Here is a 19,894-nt window from a genome sequence, read left to right on the forward strand (position 1 = left end):
TAGGTGGTATGACCACTGAGAAAACATGTGCCCCAAAACTGGAGAAAAAAGTGATGTTTGGTTTAGAGGATGAAGAAGATTCCCTGAAAAGAAGGGAGGGATTCCACTGCCAAATTACTCCTGCTGGATGATACTCTGAACCCATTTGTCTGAAATGATGCGAGTGGGAAAGATAAAGGCCTATACTGAGAGACAGATTTAAATGCTTGTCAGGGGAGTCATGAAGTGATAAATAGTCATTCTGACTTTGGTTCTGGGAGCCACTCCACCCACCCTTCTTACAGCCTCCTTGCCATTACTTTGTAAATTTGTGTTTAACTGAATCTTGATGAGACTGTTACTTTGCTACTTGAAAGAAAAGTTTTTTATTTAACTTTGTAAGCCCTTGAATCACATTTCCATCTTTTGTCAAATCTTTAAAGAACCTCAGAACATCTTTGCCTCGGGCAGAATTTAAAACTTCAGTTTTAATATAATTTTGCAAATGTAACCAAGAAAATCTTCTAACTGAACCAGTAGTAGCAGCTCTGGATACAGTATCCGCAGAATCATAAGAGCAGTTTAAAGTGTTTTAATCTCTGAAGAAGGAAAGTTAACAGTTACTTTCACGTGATCTCAAAAGAAGCCAGTAAAACAATTCAACATGGGATACTGGCGTTTCAGAATTTCTAAAGTTAAAGTAGCAGAAGAAAAAACTTTCTTTCCAAATGTATCAATACTTTCCCATCCTTTTCAGCATTCACAATGTGTTTAGCAGTAGATGGCATTGATAAAGAAATAACTACAGGATTCATTTTTGGGGATTAAAAAACAGATGGGTGTATCTGAGGTACATTATATAATCTATCAGACATTTTGGAGGATAGGGTGTTGACTTACAGGTTTACTGCACTCTCTTAAGAAAATAATCCTCTAAAGCTGATGAAACAGGAGTGAAAGCTACAGCCTGAGGAAAATTCATTTGCAACAAATGCTACTTTTGATGAGAGGTAGTGATTAATTCTAATCTCTCAAAAAAATCTTTAATTTTAGCTATAGTGCCAGAAAAACATAACTTTTCTGGAGGGAAATCTCAAGAAACAAACACTTTCCTCAAAATCAGAATTTTTAGCTTGAGGAGAATTCCCTTAAAAAAACAACCCCTTCTAGCCCCTGCTCTTCTGACTTGGTACCAATGGGAAAATGTGAGGGAAATACTACTTCTTTCTCGATTATAAGTCAATGTTTTTTTCTATAGTTAAAGACTTAAAAGTTCCTCCCTCATGGAAATATACTCATCTCCCCAATTTTAAAAACTAAGAAAAGATCCATCTGAATGTTCTTCATACAGACCAATTTCACTTTTAAATGTAAATTATAACTTATTCAAGGAAATTCATGCTAATAGATTAAAGTATATTCTACCTTCCATGATTAATGAGGATCAAACTGTTTTTATTCTGAATAGAAATATTTATGACAATATCAAGAAAAATAATCACAGCAATTGTCTATGTAAAGAAAACAAAAGAAAGTGTGACATTAATGAACCTAGACATTAACAGTGGTTCTGACTCTATGATTTGGGAATATCTTTTTTTAGTCTTACAGGAATGTAATTTTTCAAGTAATTTTACACGTCTTATAAATGTTTTTTATGACAACTATTTTGCATATGTTAAAATAGGTACTTTTACTTCTGAATTGATAGAAATTTTGAAGGGGACTAAACAAGGATGTCTTCTTTTACCATTGCTTTTCACTCTAATTATGGAACCTTTTGTTAATTTTATTAGGTCAAATTTAGACATAAAAGGCATTAGCATAAATGCAAATTTGGTTTCTAAAATCCATTTTTTTCCTGATGACATTCTAACACTGAGTGAAAGTGATAGCTCCCTTTCTGCTGTTTTGAAGACAATGGATGAGTTCCAAAATAAAATCCGGTCTCTCCTTTAATGAGAAGAAAGGAAAAATACAACCCATAAATGCCAATATTGATAGAATAAATGATAAATGTACTAAATGCATTGTCAAACAGAGAAAAATGAATTATTTAGGGATAATTATGGCAGATAACATTAATATAATAAATTACAATTATACTAATAGCATAATCAGTATAAATAATCTAATAAAGACATGCAACAAATTTTTCTTCACAATGGAAGTGACACTATCTAAACTCAAAATGATTATTTTACCAAAAATCTTATATGTTATTCAGTCATTATATTTACCTCCATCTAAAACATGTATTAAAGAATTTAATACATTAATTTTAAAAATTATTTGGTTCCCCCAACAAACCAAGAATTGCCGTAAATCATCATATAAGGGACTGTACATTAGGAGGGATTGGACTACCAGATCTAGAATTATATTATCATCAATTATAAAAAACAGTATCTCTGTGGCTAAATAATATTTACACAGCCGGGTGGAAACAGTTTCTAGGATGCTTTTTCATAAAATTTAAGCCTAACAAACTGTAATCATAATCGTATACTACAAATAGTTTACATTGGTTGCTAAAATATTACTTTTCAGAAAGGAATCACCAGACAACTGACTTTTGTTTTATTTCTACTATATTAAATACCATTAGAAACTCAATTTATAGAAATTCAACATACAAGGCATGGATCTTTCTTCTTTTCCCTACAGCATTCAGCATTCACTCAATATTTTCACTTCAAAGTCAGACACAATGATTGCATTTAAAGGGAAAAAAACGGATATACTGGTTCAATTAATGAATAATGAAACACTGCATTCTGCTGATTATAGCATAAGTAAATATGATTTAAGCAAATATATGTGGGTGGATACGCAATCTTGCAGACAATATGTAGAAGGCAAAATTAAGTTAATGCATCCAAAGGTAGGAGATTTTATCCCAATTAATTGAATTTTAATACAACAAAACACACTGGGAGAGGATCTCTTATCCATAGAGTGATGAGGAATGACACAAATGTTGCAATAACAATTTCAGGAACTATTTTAGATATGTGTGAATATAGGTGGATAACATTATTAAGTGCAGATAGTAAACCTGGTCTGAATACAGCAGTTAGCATTAAGCCAGTACTTAAAAAGAAGCAACAAATTTTGAAATGATATGTTATTTTAATATAGTTTTTATATGCATGTTTTATCTTTGTATTTTTCAATCAATATTTTGCACTTACTATGAGAGATGTAATGTGTGTTCTTATACTACATGTTAAATAGTGTGCGTGGTTTTATTATTTTTATTTGTATTATGACTTTATGTTGCAATTACTAGCTGATTATTTAATAAGGAAAGGTTTTTGATTGGGTTGTGTCTTGTTTAAATTATACAGAGTTTTGTTATATGGTATCTACATACTGAAGAATGGTGTCACCTGAAAGCTTTGTGGAATAAAAACTTTGACGTTTTTGGCTCAATGTGTCCGCTACTGGAATTCTTTGGTTGGCTGGATTTTTTTGTGTATTCCAGCAGTTCACCTTCATGTTGGTCCTATTTGTTTCTTTTTTTATCTGGAAATTATCACCATTAAATCAAGATCTACTAGAATCACCTCCTACTATAATACATGGACAAATTTCAAGGAACTGCTTGATAAATAAAAATAGCTACTCATATCAATTATAATATATAGGCATTTTTGGGGAATCTTCATTTTTTAGTAAACACTCTTGTAAATAATTGTTCTTGATCATATTGTTCTTTCTTATACTTTCAAATTTTAAAATACAATTATTGTCATGACCAATTTAAGTTAAAATCTAATAACTTTTTTTAAAGGTTAGTGAATAAACAGGATTTAAAATATTAATGGCAAGCAGTAATGCTTTTGCAAAGGCTGACAAGTCTTCCCTCTCCATAACCAAAGAAATAGAGAAGCAACATTTTTAACTTTTTTGATTTCTTTTTCTGGGAAACCCATGGAAAAAGACTGACCTACATAAAGGGCACTAGCCCTGAAATTAGGCACCTTAGCCCAGCTGTACTGTAAGACTATCTGCTCCTTCCCATGAGACTGACAAGTAGTTCTTTCTTGCCTGGTGAGGACAACCCTACAGACCGAGGACATGTCTAACTCTAAGTCTTTAGTGGCTTCCCAAGGAGCCACACCAGTGAGACTGAGAAACAATAAGGAGTGGTCCAAGAAACCAGGTTTGGCCACAGTGGAGTCTACCATTGATAGTCAAGACAGTGAGGGAGCTAGCCTGTTTCCTTGAGACTCTCAAAATGTTCTTCTTGCAGATGGGAAAAGAAAGAACTGAGGAGACCAATAAATGCTCCTATATTAAGCTAAGAAGAGAGCCTGAAATGAAAGTAGCAGAGCCAGGGTGAACTGGTAAACCTCCTGTAAGAAACTGAAGGTTTTGAGGTAAAACTTCGAAGAAAATTTTTTAATATTCTCAAAAAGTACAATATCCTGCCCCTCCTCACATAAGCATTCTACATAGAAAAGTGGATAAAGCAGAGTAAAAAAAAAAAGATCTTTATACATTTTTTCACACAGCACTGCCCACATAAAAAATCTATTTATGTAACTTGATGCTTCATTAGAACATTTCTTAGCATTTAAAAAAAGTCCTAAATAAAGTACATTTTTTTTACCTTAGAAAGTGAATCTTCATCATAAACTCCCTTTTTCCTCATTTTCTAAATAGGGTCAGGGTGTTGTGCCAGCTGTAAATATCTGTCTTGATTCAATGCCCCCTCTCCTACCTTTTTTGACAGTCATGCCTGACTGTCGCAGGTCTTCTCCCACAGTTCAGCCATCTCTTTGCTGGACACCATTGTTTCTTCTTGACTCCTGTCTTGTCTGTCCCAAATCAACACCAGAATGTCTTCTGCTTTTCTATACATGTGTGCAAACCAGTTATCTGCTCTTTTATATTCTCTGCAATTGGAGATTATGGCCTCTGTTTTGATGCCCTCATTTATTCATCTGTCTCATAGTGTGCATCCTATGACTTGTCTTTCCATCACCTTTAGCTTCCATAACTGCTCTGCTTTCACTATCCAGGTTTCTGTACCATACAGTAGTACTGGTCAAACCATGGTTTTGTACACCCAACTTTTCAACTTATTTCCATTATTCTGTCACACATTACCCCTGACATAGTGTGCCAGTTGGCTGCAGTTCCTCTGATTCTAACTTTGATCTCCTTATTCAGACCTCCCTTCTCCTCAACTACTTCTCCCAGATTCTTGAAGCTGTTAACCTGTTTCACTATTTTCCCCTCTATTTCAGTTCTCAAATTTTCTTGATTTCCCCCCATTGTACCATTACAAGTGTCTTGTCTGTACTCCGTTTTATTCCACGTGCCTTCAGTTTAGTTTTCCATTCCCCTACCCTTTGCTGAAGCTCTTGCTCAGAGTCTGCTTGTAATGCCACATTGTCTGTGTACAGAAATAATACTGATCTGTCTCGTCCAACCTGCTTGCTTATGTAGTCCATTACCAGTGTGAACAGCAGTGGGCTCAGAGCTGAACCCTGATGCACACCCAATCCACTGGGAACCCCTCTGTGAGACTGAACACATTTCTTGCATGAGTCACTGGATCCTTGTACATATCTTGCAGCAATTTTCCAAATGCTTTTAAAACGTTAAACCACTGCAGGACTGCCCAAACCAGTTTTCTTGGGACCCTGTCATATGTTTTCTCTATGTCTAAGAATGATCAGTTATACTCTCCTCATCTTTAGCTTCTTATTCATTATTTGTCTCACTGCAAACATCAGGTTGGTTGTACTGTACCTTGATCTGAATCTGAACTTTTCATCTCCCATCTTACTTTGTACTCCTCCTCCATTGCATATTTATTTATCAATCCAGGAGTTTCATGCAGTGTAACAGCAGTTTGATACCTCATTTCTGCCCACAGTTATGGATGCCCCCTTTGTTCTTGTATACTGGCATTAGATAGCATAATCTCAACTCATATGGGAATACACCTTTCTCATCATGCTATGAGTACCCTTAGGAGCCATTTCTTCCCCATCTCACCCAACATATTTATCATATCTCCTGTGACCTAATGTGAGTCTGCTGCTTTCCCTGACTTCATCTTTTTAGTGCTGTCCTTAGTTCTTCTAGGGTGGGCTCCTCTTTCATCGTAGGCCATTTTTAGGGCAATACAGCTTCTGCCCCCCCCTTTTTCATTCAGAGACTTCTGAAAGTACTCCTTTCATCTGTCTTTGATATTCTGTGGGCTAATGAGCAGGTTGTGGCTGGCATCCCTTTCAAAGGTTGTCTATTTTCTTAATCTTTCTGTCTTTGCCTTGCAACTTGATAAAGTTTGTGTCATCTACCAAGCGACTTTCTAGAAGATGGTAGTGTGCCTCTGATGACTTGTTCATTGCTATTGCAACTCTTCAGTTAGTCTCTTCATTAGTCAACCAGCACTCCTCCTTAGCCTGGTCCATCTTCCTTCATTTGATGACATCCTGGACTTTTGCATTCCACCAGTTTTTCTTATGTATCTTATTTCCATACCTGTTATTCAGCCCTCACTTATGCTGTTTTGAGACAGTGCCTTCTTCTTCTTCAGCACCTATTACCTTTCTGGTGCCAGAGTCCTGATTAAATTCTTTGAACTATTGTGCTTTTTCTCCAGTCAACTTCCAGGTCTTCAGCCTAGTATCTGTCGATCTTACAGCCTTCTCCGATCCCTGCTTGCAGCTGATAGTAGCAACCAGTGGCTTATGCTGTGGGCCAACTATTTCACTGGTGATAACTTTGCAATGGTTGATTCCACCCCAGTGTTCTTTCCTTATGAGGAGAAGTCTACCTGAGTTGCATGTTGATCACTCTTGTATGTGATATTGTGACTGTCTTGCTAAACAATGTGATGGCCACCATCAAGCCATTCATTTGCTAGACAAAGATCTAGAATGGCCTCTCCTCCTTTATTCCTGTTGTCCCACCCATGTGAACCCAGGCAGTCCTCATATCCTGTCCTGTATGTCCTTCCCGATATGTGCATTCAGGTCACCCACTGTAAACACTAACTCAAGTTGTCCGGCTTTATCTTGTAGGTCTGGCAACTGCTGTCTGAATGCACTCATTTCTTCACTATCACAACCCTACAGTGGGTCATAGGCTGACATTATGAATAGTGGCCTATCCTTACGCTGGACTCTGATTGCCATGAGTCTATCACCAATACTGATGACATCCCTCACTACCTCCTGAAGCCTCTCCCTCACCAAAAATCCTTAGAAAGTGAATCAGTTGAAGATTTTCCCAATAAAAGTACATATCTCCCCAGCCCTGAAAGAATACTAGTTGACTATCAGCTCCACAAAGTCCACAGAGGGAACATACTTTGGCAGTAAGAAACCTCTGAAGCTTTTGCTGTCCTAATCACTGCTTTTTTGCAGCTGTGCTTAAGACCCACATTGGTTAAGGTGCATGTAAGGTGCCCATAAACTTTGAAACTGTCTGTTGGTCATATCCTTGGCAGTATATAACTTATACAGCTTAGTCTACTGCAACAGTGATCTTATGTTAAATGTCACTGAGGAATCTTGCATGGTGATCAGGAGACAAAGAAGCTATTCTGTGAGAATTAGTTGATAATCCTAGAGTGATCTGCACTTAAAGAACTTCAATTTACAAGTCCCTAGGGCTCTGCCTGGAGATAATTTGCTCAATATGAAATATGGAGACTTCCTCATAGCTGCCAAAGGGGCTGAGGGCATGAAATTAACAAATCCCTGGTACAGAGGGAGTGCTCTCTGTACATTTAAAACATGTTTCAACAAATATGGATGTTTTCCAAATGCAGAGTACCTCGAGATCATTCAATTTATTGTTTATACTTCTGCATTAAGGAAAGCCACCTCAATGCAATCTAATTTTGGGGCGACATGTTAATTATGTGTGGATACCATCCAAACAAGGCACTGGGGGCACCAATGGCTTTAGCCAGCATGTGAAACCATTGAAACAAAAGATGCAGGCCATCCTTAGTGAAGCAAGTTGAACTGTCTAGCATCATTCCTTATATTCAAACATACTGGATCACCCTGGAATGACATCAGCTATTTAGCCAATTATCTTTTCTTTGCATATGGGCATCATTACAGGTGAAGGAAGGTTTCCACTCAGGATAACTGTCTTACCTGCATTTGTAATGCACCTGGGAAGATCTGACATGCCTCTCTACATATCCCTCATGGTCTATGTTTCAAATCATTTACACCCACATGTACCACTACCATATCATAGTCATATCTGTCAGTTTACCATCAAAATGCTGAAACGCATCCGTTTGACTGACATATGTGCAAAAGGCTAAGGTCAGAAATTATTTTAGTAAATCTGCAATGCTGAAACTCTATTCCCATTCTACGCGTAATGGCAAATGGGTTTTGGCACAAAACTCCCTGAAATAGCAAATGTCAAACTCCAGTTTTACCATGTTCGACATTATGGGGGAAAATTATTTCACAATTCAACATTTAAGTTTGGCATTCTGAATACTCGCATAGATGTATTTCAACATTTTGATGGTAAACCATATTTGTCATAGGTTCCTAGGTATATACTACACTAATGACCACCAGGGCTCTTAAAAGCCTAGCAGTGAAATCTAAATGTGACTTGTATTTGATTTATAGGGAGTGATTTACTGACCGCCTCTGTTCATCAGAGATATAGAAGCCAAACTGGGGTGAATTTCTGATTACCCATCCACTGGTCAAAGTTGGGCTTAAACAGGGATAGGGAAGAACTCTGCTTCACATTGATGGGGAGCTTGTTCTAGAGAATGGGAATTTTCTGAGAAACATGTGCCTCCAACATGTCCTATTTATGTTACAAGTAAAATTTAGGTCTCATAGCTTAGTGGTTCTGATGCGGTTTGTTTTGAAGATGTGAAAAGATTCATCAAAACAGGGTTAAGGGATATTTTTTATGCCAGACACCAATTACCTGTCAGAAATCTGTTTGAAACTTTGTAAAGAGATAGAGCTTTAAAGTAATCAGCATAAGACATTGTGTTTATTCCCTGTATTCTTTTCTGAGGAACCTTTGTAGACATTCCATTTACTGCATGTGTCTGGTCAGGTACATACCGAAGGGGGCCTTAAACTCTATGATGGACCTGATGAGTGCTGAGTACATTGGTAGGATTACCCCTCTGGATCTAGATGCTGTGCCCTTGTTTATGAGCTGAGCAACATAGGATTTTCTTACTAACTTCGACACATGCAGGTTGAAGCCTGGCTTACTATTGACAAGCGTTCCCAGATCCTTGACGAGTGAATCAACTTTTAAGGATCTTTTATTGATGATGTAGTTACATGGAGTGGCAGAATTCCCAAAAGGTACTACAATTCTTTTCTTGGTATTGAGTTTTAAGACATGGCTTTGGCACCAAGTGTTTGTATTATATCTTCCTGAAGGATGTTCTTGTCTTGGGAGGATTCAGTGACTGCTCCCAAATGGCAATCAACTGCTAACTTGCTTAGCCAGAGGTCTTTGACATCCAGGTAGTAGATGCCAAAGAGGAGTGGGCCTAGCACACAGCCCTGGGGGACTCCACTGGTGGCAGGCCTCATTGTGGAGGTGGCCTCACTGATTCTAACCTCCTGAGTCCTATCAGTGAGCAGCTAGCTATCCAGTGTGTCATAATGGGGTTTATACCTACTTCTGCAAATGTGTTGTATTGTATTAAATGTCTTAGACAGCTCTAACTAGTCAACAATTAGAGTCCTTAGAGTCCTTGTAAAGTCAAGGAACCTGCCCCACCTGAATGCCATCTCACTGTATCCTTCTTCTTGTCTAGCCTTGTGAGTGATGAGTCAAATGAGCCTGGCAATAGTCATCAATTACTAAAACACTTTTATTGCTGCTACGATTCTGAGTGACAGATTTGGATTATATTTGCTCAGTGTGACTCTCTATGAGAGAAATGCATATGGTGAGTGAGTGGCCTGATTTTTAATGAAACAATCTAATTTCTAGCAAGCTCTGGAAGTAGTTTTATATCCATAGCATAAAACATACTAGTGTGATTAAAGACACATTGAGATAGAGGTGTTTGAAGCCCACAGGACAAAATTTTAGATGAGAGGGAGGCATCCAGATTAATTAGATATTTATACCAGTCACAGATGGAATTATTAGTATTGTGTATAACTTCATTATCTGTGAACACGACACACTTTGTACACTGTCATAACAGACTAATGCTAAAAGGCTGGCAACAGAAGTGAAACTATCAGGCCAACCTTCCATCTTGTCCGGTGCTGAAATTTTTGCTTGGGTGTTTTGAGGAGTAATGAAACTGCAATGGTGAGCAGTTTACCAATTTGATTCTCTTGCACTCACTAATATAAACCTATAAGATGAGACCAGGAGGAGCTACCAAAGAGAGACTTGAAGTAATCTGTCCTAAGGGGAGACAAAGTACAGTTGTGTGAACAAACTTATAACAATAGATGGTCAAACAGGTCAGTTTATGCATGAAGTGGTTTCAGAGTCTTCTCAGAGCTACACCATCCCCCACACAGTTTTATTTCAAGATCCAAAATATCAGGTAGAAAACTGTATAAACTGTGCATATCCACAGCTTAGCTACTACACTAACATGTCAAAAATCTTCAGAAACTCGGTCAACTGATTATTAGTAATTCCAGTAAATAATTATACTACATTTTGCAACAGAACTCTAGGTATTAAACTTAAATCCTTGTTTCTTTACTATGTGGTAAGAGACTATCAAAGCTACTTCAGGATTAGCATTTCCTTTAAGCCAGTTCCAGACCACTCAGTTACAGAGATAAGGGTCTAAATATTTTACCAACCTCTTAACGTATGTGCAGTTGTGTTTTTCAACCCAGTATATCTGTTGATGTTTATGATTCAAATACTGTTGCAACAGCCTAAGCTAAAGGGGATGTCATGAAAAGGATCGGACAAGACAGCCATCTTCCAGCTTGTAACACAAAAAAACGTTCTGACCAAGTACTTAAACACCGTACTCAGAAAAAATAAGAAAGTGCTCATACATTACTTCACAATAAGCTACACACTTAGTCTATGGTAAATACATAAAACTTAATTTATTAAAACAAAGAGCCTAGTGCTTTCATCCCTTCATCTATGCTCTGGGACATCATCAGAACTGAATGAGAGGAGAAAAAGTCACCATTAAATATACAGAACACTCCCTAATCTAGCAATTAATATAATTACAAACATTAAATTGTAATTAAACAATTAAAAATTGTGTGTTAACTAAAACCTTAAGGAATTCATAATTTTAAAGCTTTGTTTTTCAATACTGGTAAAAGGGAAACATAATCGTTAAGACCTGGAGCCATGGTAGCATTAAGTCTAAATATCCAGTATAACTCTCTTAAATCCAATTTTAATTCCCACCACCCGCCCCTGAGATCGGTGGGTACAACTTCCAAGATACCAAACTTGAAATTAGTGAAACCTTGACATGAAAGTGTGTGTTTATACAGGGCATTGTTGCTGTTGCATCCAGAAATAGTGTACAAATGTTCATAAATTCTAAGTTTGAATGCTTTCTGTTTTACCCACGTAATAACAATTACAGAATTGACAAACACTTATATATGCAAGATCTTTAGTATTACATTTCCCTTTCTTTAGTTTTACTGGCCTAGTTCTACCTCCCACTTGTACGTGGTCACTGTCTAGAATAAATGCACAGTTTACATGCTCCACATCTGAATGTTCCGTTTGTCTCAATGGGACTTTGTGGGATGTTGTGCTCAATATAAAATTTAATGTTTTTTTCCTGTTTTGTACACAAATTGGGAACTCCATCCCAGTAAGTTAAATATATCCATATTTCCCTTAAAGATGTTCCAATTTTTCTTAATAATATTCTTTAGAATCTTTCTCCATCACCATAAGGAATGATCATACTTAAATTGAATCTAGTACTGTGAGAGATGTTATTGGAAATAGTGTTTACACCACTAGCTAAAAGGGGTTTGTATTTAACACCCCAAAGATCCACTACACTATGAGTAATGTCCTGAAGTAGTTGTTCTGGATATCCTCTATTCTTAAACATAATGGTGATAAAATCAACTTCTTTCAAGAATGTCTCCAAATTGGAGCACATTCTTGCTGCTCTGATCAATTGACCTTTAAAATGTTCTTCTTGTGATGAAATGGGTGACAACTACAAAAATCTAAATAATTATTAGAAAAAGTATTTTTTCTAAAGATGGTTGATGTAAAACTTCCCCTTTCTTTGTTCTTTGAAATAAGAACATCCAAATAATTGATATTTTCCACTGAATGTTGTGAAGTAAACTTGAGAAAAGGGGAGATGCTATTAATGTAATTGACAAATTCCTCTGCCCTTGTCTGATCATGCTTCCACACGATAAAAATATCATCCAAGTAACAAAAATATGAAAACCAATCTTCCTTAAAGGCACTGGTGAAAATATGTTTCTTTTCCCAAGCATACAGGACAAGATTGGCATATATAGGGACACATGTGGCCCCCATTGCCATTATTTCCATGGTGGTCATAATGAAATTTATCAAGGTATTGTTTAAAGTTGTTAAATCCCCAATAGCCTCAAAAATAGATCTAAACCTTCTCTGTGTAGAATTGATGTGAACAGGTCAACCAAATCCACAGTACTGAGTACTCCACTATCAGTGTACCAGTCGTTCTTGAACTTTGATAAAAAATCCCAAGAATCTGTGAGAAGGTAATTCACTTCCTTGACTGAATTTTTGAATATTCTATCAATAAATGTACTAAGTGGATAGGTACTAATGTATCTTGCAGAAATAATGACCCTGAAAGGGGAGTGTTCAATTTCTTCCAGCTTGAGGCTATCAGTGTAAATACAGTGGCTAGGGTACAAAAGCTCAGAGCTTTTTTGGCTCAGAAGACAAGAGACTAAAGCCATGCTGGACAGAGATAAAGATAAAATCCCACAGCTTGGTATAAATATACGGAGAGAGGGAGGATGCTTCTCTTGCAACAGTGATCTGTTTGAACATCTATTTTTATAATTTTTTTACATAACTGTACTATTTTTATCATTAGACCACTGTTGCCATAGCCTAAGCTATATGTGATGAATACCAGAGCTTAGAAAGAAGGGAGGAGATAGAAGGATCAGAGTCCAGGAAACCCCCAATGATAGTTTTAGCGTAGTCCACACTGGACATAAAATCCAGTTTGCAGTGTTTGGTAAAGCTGTGCATATAAGACAAAGATACTGTTGTTAGAAAAAAAATTGAGTTCATCCCTTTCCAAAAGCCAACAAAATTAGCCAGAGGCATGATAAAATGTACCCTAACCGGTTTGGAAATGCCAAGTTATTGTTAATTTAGCAAAATGAAAAAGCATAAGTAGCAACTCTAGCTATTCTGGCCTTCTGGAACACCTAAAGACTGTTGGATATCTAGTGGGCAATGTGAAGGCCTGTGCAAAGTATGGCAGCTCCTGCCTCACCTCTGCTTGCTCCCTGGTCAATCAGCATAGGACCTGATGAGTCTTGCTGCCTCCTGTAAGCGACAATATTGTACCAGGAGAAAAGTGAAAATAAATGGAGGGAAATTAAACAACAATGTAATATAATTAAAGCACAGTAAGCTAGAGGACAGAAGCATATGCAAATATAATGGCCACTATGATATGGCACTTTATTAAAACAGGACCTGAAAGGAGAAAACAGTGGCAAAGGAACAACAACTGTACAGCAGACTAACATCAGGGAGATATCTATGTAGTATAATTGGCACAGTTTAGCTTAGTAAATTGATGAACAAACATGCAAGGCAAATGAACAAGTAAGCAATGGAGAAATATTAAAACAAACTAAAACAGAATTACACTCCTTGTAATACAATAATCCACAGTTGCTAAAGCATGATCCACATATGATGAGCTGGTTAAAATCCTAGTATTTTGTAACTTGTTCCATTAGGTGAATAATAAACTGAGTTATCAAGCTATTTGCATTTTTGAAGATAGTTTCTACTGCTAGTCCTCCTCATGATCCTAATGGAAGTAAAAAAGCTAGTAAAAACTGGAAGACAAATCTCAGGAGCCAGATATTTTTCTTCTTAGTGTTTATTGGTCATCAGAGCACATAAGCGCAGTCTGAGTTACATCTGGCTAAAAAAAACTATTTTTTATATGTTACTGGAAAGGATGTGTTTCTGCTCTGGCTATCCCTGGGGCATGTCATTCTCTGGGGAATTCCCAGTGGGAGTGGAGGAGTGAAACCAAAGCCACACCTCCTGGATATCTTTAACAAAGCCAAGTTTTGGTGACAAAAAAGACTGTTTGGAGTTAATAAATGCTTTTCGTACCAGTAGTGATCAAGTCATTACAATTAAACATAGTATCTATTAAGTGAAGTAATTGAAAGGTTCCTGAGGTTGTGGGTTTTCTTCTAATGGTCTTTCTCCTCAGCTTCATCAGATCTGCCTTGGGGGTGTCCTTTCATTAGAATGTTTAGATTTAGGTTCTTGAAATTAAGGACTGCCAAGACGTCTGACTTTTGTCAAAGCCTTAGGGATGACACATCATTAGGATGTTATGTGCTCTAAGCAGCATGACAGGTGTGGAAAAAAATACCTGAGAATCTCAGTGTAGCTAAGTGTTCATTAGAAACCCAGGTGTACGACTTCTATTGTCAAATATTAAAACAAAAATACTCATTGCTGTGGTAAACAGGATGAGTGCATTGATACAGATATAGCAAATGTAGGTATAACTGATAGAGTTTAGGACAGCAATATAACAAAATAGATGAAAATTAGTAATTGAAAATGCCAATGGAAAACAAAGAACTACTAAAATAGCAAGGCTAAAAGCTCCCAGGCACAAAAACAGCAAAGCTATCAATACAGCACACATACCCCAGCACCTGATGAGTCTGCTGCCTCCTCTAAGCAACTATACTATTTGCCACAAGTTCTTCCTCCAATGCAAAACAAAATAACAAATCAATGAGCACAGCAAACCTACAACAGAAGGTAGCATGTATAGCTAGGACTTTTTGTTTGAATAATTTTAGAAGCACCAAACACACATCTGGTACCTCGGCTTTTTACCTTCAGGGATACATCTTTGAGTCCACATTCACAATAAATACCAGGTGAACCTCACATTAATTAATTAATTACATACAATTAAATCCTTAAAGTGCACAAAACCCATTACACACACCTTTCTACTATACAAAAACAATTTAAACATATTTTTAAAACATTTTTTTGTAGTTGAAATTAAATTACCCTACTACTATTTACTTTATTAATATTACATTGTTAAATTGCTGCAATATTAATAAAGTAAATAATTAATAGTAGTAGGGTAATTTACTTTCAACAATAAAAAATATGTTTAAATAATTATTTGTATAGTAGAAAGGTGTGTGTAATGGGTTTTGTGCACTTTAAGGATTTAATTGTATATAATTAATTAATTAATGTGAGGTTCACCTGTTATTTATTGTGAATGTGGACTCTCAGATATATCCTTGAAGGTGAAAAGCCGAGGTACCAGATGTCTGTTTGGTGCTACTAAAATTATTCAAACAGCTGCTGCTGTTGGGTGTTTCGTGTTGATTGTTTTCTAGCTGGGGTTCGTCTGTTTTTTTCTAGGACTTTTTGTGCCTACTGTACTCTGACTCAGCAAAAACAGATTTCTTGCTATAAAGTAGTGGTTGTCTCACCCTAAGATCTTCTCATTCACAGATGCGGTCTATGTGGTACCAGCACGCATTACCATACGAATGCCAGCTCTGTTCACTGGAGCAGGAGTTAACACTGCTGTCAGTCATTCCTTGGCAGGCATGTGTTGTCAGGCATCTTTTTATAAAATGCATGTTCGTTATTCCCTCTCAGGTACTTCTTATGCTACATGTCCAGGAGGTGAAAAAAGATTTTAGACTGACAGCTCCTCACCTGGCTCCTCTTTTGCTGCTGACGGAGGTATGTCAGCCATGAATATAATCTCCCCTTGCAGTAACAGCTTTCATTACATATTGTGCATTGTGTCATAAACCACTAATATTTTGGTGCATACCTCTGGAGCACCATCAGCTGTATATCCAGGTAGTGGAAATAGGACTTTAGCACTCCGGATGCATGCTCAATGATGTTTCATGACTGCGCCAGTACCGTTTTGTACACTATCTCCATCACTATCTAGGGGACTGTAGATATGGGTCATTAGCCACGATTCCAAGATATATATGGCATCATCTGTAATGCACAGCAAACACCAATATGACTCGCTTCCTACCTATATTCCTAGCACTAGGCCTTCATGGTCTCTATGATTGGCACTCTGTGCATGTACCAGATAGAACACCCTGTGGAAAGCCCTCCCTCATGACACAAGTATAGTTCACATTTGTTTCAGCTGTGGAAAACATGAGGACCACCTGGATGATACACAGACAGATTCTACCGAAGATCTTGTGCACTATGCAACAGCTAGTATTTGGGGTGGAAACCTTTTTGTTGCTGTACTGCATGGAGACATGCGTGAATGGGCGTACCTTCATTGAAGGTTGTGCGCCAGGGCTGGTAACTCGAGCACGTAAAAATCAACTACCAATCATTAGCGGACCGGAGTTCCGCTGTGGCGACCTCTAACCGGGAAAAGTCGAAAGGCACAACAACTGAATGCCGTCTCAATCTGGAGGAGCCTTGATAACAATTTTGAGTGCAGTCAGTGATTGCAGACAATTAGGGGAAATGGGCTGTCATATAATTGCCACATGATGATAGTTCTGGTCTCTTCTCTCTAATAAATCCAAATATGCTCCTCGATATGAATCAGTATCACATCTAGGAACTGGTATAGGATTCACAAGACTGTGGCTTGCAAAATTCCTATAATTTCTCCAGTCAAATACTCAGAAGGTTCCCATAATAATGGTGGTTAATGCTGCACAAACCTTAAAATCCACTAGGACAGGCAGTCTGTCCATTCCTCTTGATCCCTTATACAGATGGCATATCTACTAGCCCTCATATGATGTCTCTGTCCACACAACAGCAATCAGTTATGTCCCAGTCATGGAGGTGATGGTATGTCAGCCAGTGACACTACTGTGAAATTGAGGGGGTGGTATGCAACATTGCACACATCGACTTCCAAAGCAGAGGCTAACACCTGGAGATTAGCTAAAACAATGTTTTCTCTTGTCATCTGATTCAGTGATACACCTGTTCGCTGAAAGACAAATATGTTCACAGAAAGTGATTGCTGAGGCACACTATGCAAATGCAATATATTTCTGAATTATGCCACCATGATTTATTAAATAAGTTGCAGAATGATTATTTTCATTAGCATATGGACACTAATTTGCATGTAATGTATCATGAGCTTTTCCTCCTGGTAGAGCAGTAAAATTACTGGTCTCTCTGAATCACCCACTCCTGTGTGTCACCACTTGATCTGCTATTTCACCTAATACAATATGCTGTTTCTAACTACCCCCACCATAGTTTTATATGGTTGTGCTCTTCCATGAATGAGTATTGTTCAATTGTTTTGGTTTACAATATGCATAACCAAAAAATGTGCTTGTGTTGAATTTCTTGATGATAATTACCTTGGAGATTTTTAAATCAGTTTTTTTAACTGCATAGAGTAAAAATAGCTGATGTTCTTGATTTTTCAAGACGTTCATAGTATAAATAAAAGAAGAAAGTGCAATAGCCTAAAAAGCTCTACATAAATGTCATGAGTCTTTCACAAATTATAACCACATTATAAGCAGAAAGACACTAAATAGGTATTAGTGTATTTTAATACTTAATCTTGAACATTCATTTTTTAGAATGTTTGCATTCTCTTTTCATAACAGAAACACATTTGTGAAGTTAAAGAAAAAAGATCATCAAAATCAAAAACAGAAAATATGTCAAAAGATAAGGTAAGTTACGCATGCATGCATGAAATTGTAAGTAAAATACTACAGAGTAGATATGCTTTCTTTCTTTTGCAAGATCTGATGTTCTCTTTTGTGTCTGACTTTCAGAATTCCATACTCCTAATCCTTACCCTGTTGTTATCCAGATGGAACATGTGTTCATTAAATTAGCCCTGTCCATTCATGTATTTACCTTCCAAACATTCAGCCTTCCATGTTGGTGGGTGTAAGGATGAGTTGACCTTTGCCTAACATCACCATTTAGTGCACGATAACTTTTGTTTGTTCCTAAAGACTATTTTATGTTTGTGTCTCCTTGGGAAGCCTTGGTATGGAATGACATTTGCATTGCAAAAAAACAACAAAAGAAATGTCTTGTTTCCCACCTTTCTAAGCTAGTATAGTCCAGTTTTCAGGCTAGTGCTGAATTCAGGGCTGTGTTACAAGTTTGAGTTGCCCATACCTTACTTGGATAGAGGGAAGTTTCTCTGTTCACCTGTGAGAGAGGGGAACTTTGAGCAGCCATCTGTCCCTGGAGGAGTGGTTCCAGCCCAGAAGTTAGTAGTTTAAAAACCGCGTTTGAACTTTTTTTATGCGCCGGGCAGCACCGGTTAGCTAGGGTTAAATTATTCCCAGCTCCACTCAGTCTCCTCTTCAGTTTTTCACTTGAAACTAGTCTAACTCTCAATCTAAGCACTCAAAAAGAATCCTACAGTCCAGCACTTGCTCAGACCTAATAGCAAGCACTAATATACACCAACACTTGACCGCCCAGCAGGGCAAGGCTCTTTATCCACCCCTCACCAACCAAGCGACTAAGCAGCTCACCCTACTATTCAGGCATGACCAAAGGTCAACTTCAGGTGTACTACTCTCCAGTCCAGCTGGTGAACCTGGGTATCCTGAGGCAATGTTACAACTGCCTCATGTACAGAGACAGCCCTCTCCTCCTACCACAAAACACTAACATATGCGAAAGATGCAATTATACAGCCAAACTGTAGGCTAAGGTCTCTCCACCCAAGACTGGAAAAGACAGTCATGAGGAGAAGGATAACACTTGCACCACGCCTCCAGCCTCACATAGACCTACTAAACCAGCACTGGCAAAAAATACACATAAATACAAAAAATCATACTCAGAGGCTCTAAATAAAAACCTGCAAAAGCATCAGAGAGCTCCAAAGCAGACACCCACAAATCCTGCACCTCCCGTCACAAACCAGACAACACATAAAACACAAAATCAATGTGCCACACAATCACAGCCCTTAAGGCAAAATAACATACCTAACACACTAGTAATAGGTGACTCAATAGTCAGGCACGCTGATGCCCCACTCACTAGGCTGGACATGGAGAAGGTTACTGTTAGCTGCCTGTCGGGAGCCAGAATCCACCACATAACACAAGCACTTAGGTCACTCCAGAACAAGTACAAATATGACTCTGTCATTGTTCATGTTGGTGTGAATGACCTGAGACGTACCTCCCTGGACTACATGAAATGAGACATGGAAGAGCTCTCTGATCATGTAGCCCAGGCGGGTATGACCCTGACCCTGAGTAGCATCCTGCCCTCACCAAGAATGATACCTCAGTATAAAGAAAAAATGATCAATTTCAACAATTGGCTAAACTTCTGGTGTCATTCAAAGGGGATCCAGTGTCTGTCAGCCTGGAATGACATCTTCGACCAGCCGCATTGCTTCGTAAGAGATGGCGTGCACCTGTCACCCCTTGGCTTTCGAATACTGGCCAAGGCGCTTGCTGCCCCCATAGTGCCTTTTTTAGGCAAGGCTCAAAATTCAAACCCACCTCCATAAACAGCACAAGTAAAGAAATGAGGGTTATACTACTCAACACCAGGAGTTTAAATCTCAAAATGCATGCGCTCGAAGCACTCCTAAGTATGGAGAATGTTGACATCTGTGAAGTAACTGAAACCTGGTTCAAGGCTCCAGAGAGCACTCCAGCACTACTGG

At 37.8% G+C, this 19,894-nt stretch overlaps 1 protein-coding gene across 1 annotated transcript in view; it reads left to right on the forward strand.

The window, feature by feature from the left end:
• The window catches only part of LOC122790310 (TNF receptor-associated factor 1-like), a 661,767-nt gene that overhangs the window by 368,519 nt on the left and 273,354 nt on the right, over positions 1-19,894 (forward strand). Inside the window, exon 5 of the mRNA XM_044057827.1 lies at positions 17,844-17,912. Coding sequence (XP_043913762.1) covers positions 17,844-17,912 — 69 coding nt within the window. The remainder of the gene's footprint in view (positions 1-17,843; positions 17,913-19,894) is intronic.

Source organism: Protopterus annectens, chromosome 16.part0, assembly GCF_019279795.1.
Source record: "Protopterus annectens isolate FY-2018-M chromosome 16.part0, PAN1.0, whole genome shotgun sequence".
Lineage (NCBI taxonomy): Eukaryota > Metazoa > Chordata > Ceratodontiformes > Protopteridae > Protopterus > Protopterus annectens.